Source organism: Vigna angularis, chromosome 1 (genome assembly GCF_016808095.1).
Source record: "Vigna angularis cultivar LongXiaoDou No.4 chromosome 1, ASM1680809v1, whole genome shotgun sequence".
NCBI classification, from domain to species: Eukaryota; Viridiplantae; Streptophyta; class Magnoliopsida; order Fabales; family Fabaceae; genus Vigna; species Vigna angularis.
In genome coordinates this window covers 32,037,728-32,044,526 of record NC_068970.1, presented here as the reverse complement: position 1 = coordinate 32,044,526, position 6,799 = coordinate 32,037,728, and the positions used below count along the sequence as shown (strand labels likewise).

Here is a 6,799-nt window from a genome sequence, read left to right as displayed (position 1 = left end):
TACCAAAGAGATTTCCCCTCATGTGAAAATTCTCATTTCTTATTATTATAGGTTACACGAACAATGCACATTTGGATTCGCTGATTTTCCCTACATGTTATAACTTACAGGACCTTATGCAAAAGAGAAAAATATAGTATATGTTACCCCCTAAATTTCCCATCCCCATCATGAAAAATCGAAAAAATTTACTCAATTCTTTTCGGTGGCAGTTCTGTTGGTAGCCCACAACTTGCTAAACATGCGTTTGGGCTGAGTAGGAAGAGCAAGTAGACCCTTAAATCTAGAAGTTCTCCCAATTTCATCACGAGGCACAACATTTGCATCCAAGTCATCCTCAGCTAGCTTCATTCTGAGAGTTGGGTTCTTTGTTGACTTTGGTGACTTGAATCCAGAAACACTCCAATTGTCATCAGCATGTATACTTGTTGTGGTGCTCAATGGTGCTGTGTGTTTTGATGGGTCAATGCCATGAGCGGTGAGTAATGCCTTGATGTTGCTTGGCATGTCAGTCACTTTGCCACCAGCTGCTGCTGCTCGTGCTTGCTCAAAGAAGAGAACTTGGACAACCACCCTTAGGGGAAGTAGCTCATTCTGTGCTGCATGCATGCAAGCTTCCATAGACAACTTTTTGCAGTCTAGAATTCGACATAGTCTCTTCCTTTCGTTCTTATTCAGCTCTGGATGTGCCTAAATTTTCCAATTAAGCAAAATAGAGATTTTAGTCATACTGATAAGGCATCCAAATGAATCCAAGAATTTTCTTTTGCATCGTTAAGCAGATCCCTTTTTGTAAAATTTTACCTTAGTCAAATGAACGCATATATCATGTGAAGGGCTAAAGAACTTTTGTCACGTTTTCTCTTAATCGCTATCTAATGAACAAACGGGTTGCAACAGAAACTCACTAATGTATAGTAGGAAGGTTTTATGTATTCTGTACGACACGCTAAGTTCAAACTTGTTGGTGCTAAAAAAACAAAAAGAAACTAGTGGCAATAAAACAAAACTCTGGTGTACAAAAGAAACAAAAAAGTTCTTTCATAGTTTTCACTGGCAATCTTATCTTTCTTGTTCTAACCAAGTGAAATGACTAACTGCCAGAATAGGAATTAGAAACTGCTAGTGTGAGTCAGAAAGTGGCCACATTCAGGCCAAATTTCTGGTGGGTCAGCCTACACCTAAACCACGAAAAAATGATGGGTGAGACAAGATTTCAAGGTCGAGTTGTTTATCCACCAATTCTGTCCCACCAATGAAACACGTTCAACTTCAACAAGAGCCCCCCCTCTTGGTCATTATTTATTTCTACCATTTACAGAAAACAGTAATTCTGAAACACAATAGAAGTTCTTTTTTCTAAATTTACCTTTAGATAAATGTCAATTGCTCTGTACAGGTCATCATGATCATGTCTTGCAAAATCTGGTATAGTTTCAGCAAGAGCAATGAATTTTGAGAGAGGCAAATTCCCATCCCTGGCAACCTCCTGAAGGTACCTATCCACTAGCTTTGCCACCTTCAGTTTTGAGCTATGAGAAGCTGAGGAGGACCTCCGACTCTCTTGGAACTCGAAGTTAATGTTCTCTGCCGAACGAGACCTTCTCCTTTCAATGGTCAACCTTGATCTTGGAGGGCTGGTTGGTGGACTCTGACCTTGCAACATAAATTGTTCCAATATGGTCATAACCAAGTCCACTTCGTACATCATATTATTTGTCCTAGACACTGAGCGTATTAGAAGATCATTAACCGAGGCCTCCTCCAGTTGAAGTCCTATTCTTGTGGCCAATTCCACCTTTGAAGAAGCCGAAGCTTTGAGAATATTGGCTGCCTTTAACAGTTTAAGAAGGAAGCTGCAAGAAACAGCACCTTTTTCTGCTGGAAGCAAGCTCACAATCGATTCCAAAAGCAGTCTATGCTTTGAAGTTGCTTCACTCGCGGAATCTGAATCTTCATCCGAGTCAGATTCAGTCTCCCTCTTGGCATGCACATTCTTCCTGATATTCGGTAGCCATCTAGATGCATAAATCTTCAATGCATCACCAATGAGATTTGAGGGTGTCTTGCCACCAGATTTGATAGCTATCATGGTTCTCCAGTACAGGTCTATACTCAAATCTGCTAAATCCTCAGCCCACCATCCCTTGCTTGCTGATTTGTGTCTCAGACTTTCGGTTCCATTGCAGGAAGACACATCATCCCTTACCCTCCGGGAGTGACTGTGTGATAAACTCACCTTTGAGGGGTGGCTTAAGACCTTCGAGGCAATGGCCTCAATGCATCTGCTGGTAATTGCCAATTCCTCTGACCACAAAGGCAATGCTTTGGTGGTCTGTAGAGTCACAATGGAATCCTTCCAGCCATTAAGGATGCAAGAATTAAAGAAAACATCAAGCTTGTAAATCAAATTCCCCTTCTCAACATCCTCAGTCATCTGCAAATATTCCGCGGCGCAACGCGAACTTACAATGTTGTATGCACTGAGAGTGATGGTTATGCCATAGCAGAACTTGGCACACAGCTCAAATGCTTCCACCCCACCAGGAAATTCAGGGAGTTGGACTATTTGGTGCTGAGGAGAATCAGAACTCTCAGAGCACAGCCTTTGCAGGCGCAAACATTTGGACAATAGCGGAAACTGAACAATATCAACATAACAAAAATTAACAACAGAAAATAGAAAAGGCATTCGTTAAAAATAAAAAATGGTCAGAGATAGAACTTGAAGAGTTTCAGGGAGCAAACCTTGTGAAGAAGATATCTAGTTCCTTTAACTTGAATTATGATGTCACTTGAAACTTCAGAAGAGATTGTCCTGCATACAAAGAAAAGGAAGGAAATCATATTACTCACCGGAAACTGATACATCAGCTACGAAAATAAACAATAAAATTGATCAATATCTATGCCTTGCCTTACAGACTCGGCAGTGTAAAAGGTATCTGGACGAGATCCCAGTTTCATAAACTTCATGACTGTTTCTCAATTTGTTTTATGCTAAATCACTTATTACTCTGGACTGCTTCCTTGCATAATTCAGAACTGCTGAAAAAACCAGAAGTGAATAGAGCATATAGTAGAAGAGCATCTACATGAAATGTTCTTCCATTATAATCGCTTTTAATAGATTTTCCCACGTCCCAAGTGAAAACTCAAAGTGTGAGGAGCCTCAATGGAAGACTTGAAAAACTCTTTAGACAGAAAGAAAAAGAAAAAGGAGAAGATGAAGAAGTTATGTTGGAGGAGAGAGAGTATGAAGTTCCAATGTAAAAGGAAAACCGAGAGACTTGCTATGGGCAGAAATAATATAAAGCACTTTAAATAAGTAGATGTCACTACAAATATGGTAAACAGGGACACAACTTTTACTACATTCATTCAGAAGCAAAAAATTTCCTTATTCATTGAAATTTGCAAAAAATATGAAATTCGTCAAAAATATTATGCTACCTACGTAATTTTGTGAGTACTTACAAATTATATTCAATCATTGATAGAAAGTGTATGTGAAAGATTATGCTAAGAGTCTTTCTAACGCTCTTGAATTGAACCTTTCTAGAGAAAAGATAAAAGGGAAATACAAATTCCTCCTGATTTAGGCTAACATATGGAATTTATATATAACAAGACAAAAATGATTAAAAAAAAAGAAGTAAAGTTTACTTCTTTCAGATCAAATATAAAGAAAATTAATAATTTGGACTTAATAACTGTAAACAAATGGTACACTTATGTTCCAATTGATGATATCATCTAAAAATTACACTTTAATTAAGTGAAATTCTATTATTAATGCTTTTTTTTTATTCTTGATATCAAGTTCTGATAAAGGGTATTTTTAAACGTGATTAGTATAATTCAATGATGTTAACTAATTTTTCTAATTAGCAAAAAAGTTTGTTCGTGTTACTTCTACTTAAACTCCGAAAAAAGTATCTTCTTAGAATTTTCCAATTTCGTTAATTATTTTTCACTCATCTTTTACTTATCCAATTGTTGAATCCTCTTCTCACAACCTTCCAATTCCTTTATAAAAACTATAAAATGGTTTTTATATTTTTGAGACATTCTTCAAAGAGTGTTAGTGTACGTTAAAATGTATGGAGAACCCCTCATAAACTAAATAGTCATAAAATGTGTTTGGTTTTTGTTTGATGCTTTTTAGAAAATAGGCTTAAATTTATACAAAAGTTTGTAACAAGAACATATTGCTCATTTCATAAATGAAGAAATATTTAATGTGTAATATAAAACACCAATCAGTACTTAATATAAAAGAAAATTAATATACATTTATTAAATCTTACTTCTTTTAAATTATTTTTTTCTACCAAATATATTATTAAATTTCTCCCTCTCCTTTGTCAGAAATCATTAGAATTATTAAAAAAAAATATTAGTTGTCCGGAAATCCAAAGCTAAAAGAAAGAATGGAATTGAGACAGAATGTTGCAAGGTGAGGTAAGAGCATGAAGATATTGAATCATTTGATTGAGAAATTTAATCTAAGAAATTCTGCAACTCTATTATTTATTTTTATTTCTTTTACTTAAATATTTTACGTTCATTTCATTTTTTATTCTTTTCTTTCTTAAAACAATAAAAAAAGAAAAATTATTCTTTAATATACCTAAATATTTTACATTTGATATTATTTTTATTTACTTTTTACTTTCTTTTTTTTGAAAAAATACAAAAATTTATATCTTTATGACCATTTTATCATTATACCCTCTGTGTCAAATGAATATAAAAGTATATCATAATATCATTATTCATACAAAAATTTACACTTTTTATATTATTTTATCTTTATAACCTGTGTTAAATAAATATAAAAATATATCATAGTATCCTTATTTTTTTTGTTTTGTTACTTGGTAGAAGCACACTAAAAAGGAACACCGTGTTTTACTTTTTACCATGGAGACAAGCCATTGCCAGCGTGCAATTTTAAAGCCAAATTCATGTGCTTATCCTGCGCCCACCAGTGCCCTTCCTTCTTCCATCATTGCCACTGCAAAATTCCAATTTTCTTTTCTTTTTTCATTTGTTTTTACTTTGAACCACCCACTATTATTTTAGTCAAACATTATTTTATTTTCATCTGCAACACGTTACAACTTTCTCAATGCAAACAGTTTACCCATAATAACACATTGTGAAATAGTTTTCTTACGAAAGAAATAGACAAAAAAAAGTCACCGCATTCGCTCAAAGGCAGGGTTACTAAAATATTAACCAAATCAAATTAAAATCAAATTGTTTAATGTTTTAATACTTATTTTACTTTTTTTATTAGTCAGTTTTGTTTAAAGTGATTTTTCTATTTTTGAGTTGTTTAAAATAGTTCTTTGTAAAAATAATTCAATTTGGTTTAAGAGCGTTTAAAGAGTAATAATGTAATGTCCACTTTAGTCAATATTCAATAAGTTGTCTAATTTTACAATTTGTAGTCACGTGACAATGTTAAAAGTTTTTTGGTTTAATACATATTTTGGTCCCTCGAATGGTAAAGTTTGTTCAAAGTAGTCATACATTTTTTAAAAGTTTAAAATTGCCTCATATTGTGTAAAAACGGTTCAAGTTAGTCATTTTTACTAACTGCGTTAAAATCTTTAACGATATAGCTGCCCCTGGCCAAAACTGAATGAGATGTGCATTTTTTGATTGCGTGACACGCTGAGGTCAAATGAGGTGTAAATTTTATAAATAAAAGTTAATGACGTAAGGTCAAATGAGGTGGCACTTATTCATTGTGTTTCAGATCTTACAATTTTTAGGAATTTCAAATTAGGGTTTTGAATCAGGGTTGATTTCGCATTTTGGGGTTCTTTTCTTTGTTTGCGAATTGGGTTTCCTTTTCTTGGGTTGATCTTACGTTTTGGGTTTTGGTGTTCATGATCTTGCAATTTGGGATTTTTTGTTCTTGCTTTCTCAATTTTTGAATTTGGGATTTGTGGTTTGCAGGTTGTTGAATTGGATTTTTGGAGTTCCTACTTTTGTGTTCTTGATTTTTTTGTGTTGATTTGGTATTGTAATTTGAGTCTAGAGTTTGAATTAGGATTCTGGATTTTCGCTTGGAGGATGATGATTGCGAATTTGGGTTTTGGTTTTTTTTCTTTTTCATTCTTGGACTGAAGACGTTGATGGTGGTTGCCCGAGTTGCGGCGGGGGAGGCGCTGGTTGGGGCGGCCATGGGGTGTTGCGGTGATATTGGAAACTCTTTCTTTGGTTGATTTTTCCTTACTGGGGAAATAATTGAAGAGGCAGAAGGAGAAAATAGGAAGAAGACCAATTTGAAGACCAATTTTAGCATATTCTTCAACCCCAAATTTTCACATCATTAACTTTTATTTGTAAAATTTACACCTCAATTGACCTCAGCGTGTCACGCAATGAAAAAATGCACAACTCGTTCAATTTTGGCCAGGGGGTAGCTACACCGAAGAGTTATGACTAACTTGAACCATTTTGGACAATTTTGAACTTTATGAAAAAGGTAGGACAACTATGAACAAACGTTACTATTTGAGAGACCAAAATAGATATTAAGCCAAGTTTTTATTTCACTTTTTATATTTTTCTTTTTATTTTGTTTTTAATAGATTTTCATCTTCTTCTTATTAAACACATCTGTCGTTAGCCATTGCTGCTCACACCTAAACCACCATCGTAAAACCAAAATCCGCAACATCACCCTCCAAACGAAAAAAATTCAGGAATCCCAAATCAAAAACCCTAGTCCCAAATTGCAAGATCAAAACCTGTAGAGAATAATCAAAAATAAAAACCC

At 34.4% G+C, this 6,799-nt stretch overlaps 1 protein-coding gene across 1 annotated transcript; it reads right to left on the bottom strand.

Annotated features, from left to right (window-relative positions):
* LOC108319507 (BTB/POZ domain-containing protein At1g67900) lies at nt 1–3,302 on the bottom strand. Its single transcript, XM_017550667.2, has 4 exons — nt 2,918–3,302; nt 2,749–2,818; nt 1,370–2,641; nt 1–690 (listed from the first exon to the last, which is right to left on the bottom strand). Exons 1-4 carry the CDS (start codon nt 2,974–2,976, stop codon nt 193–195), a joined length of 1,899 nt encoding a protein of 632 aa, XP_017406156.1. The 5' UTR covers nt 2,977–3,302; the 3' UTR covers nt 1–192.
* Between the last annotated feature and the right edge of the window lie 3,497 nt (nt 3,303–6,799).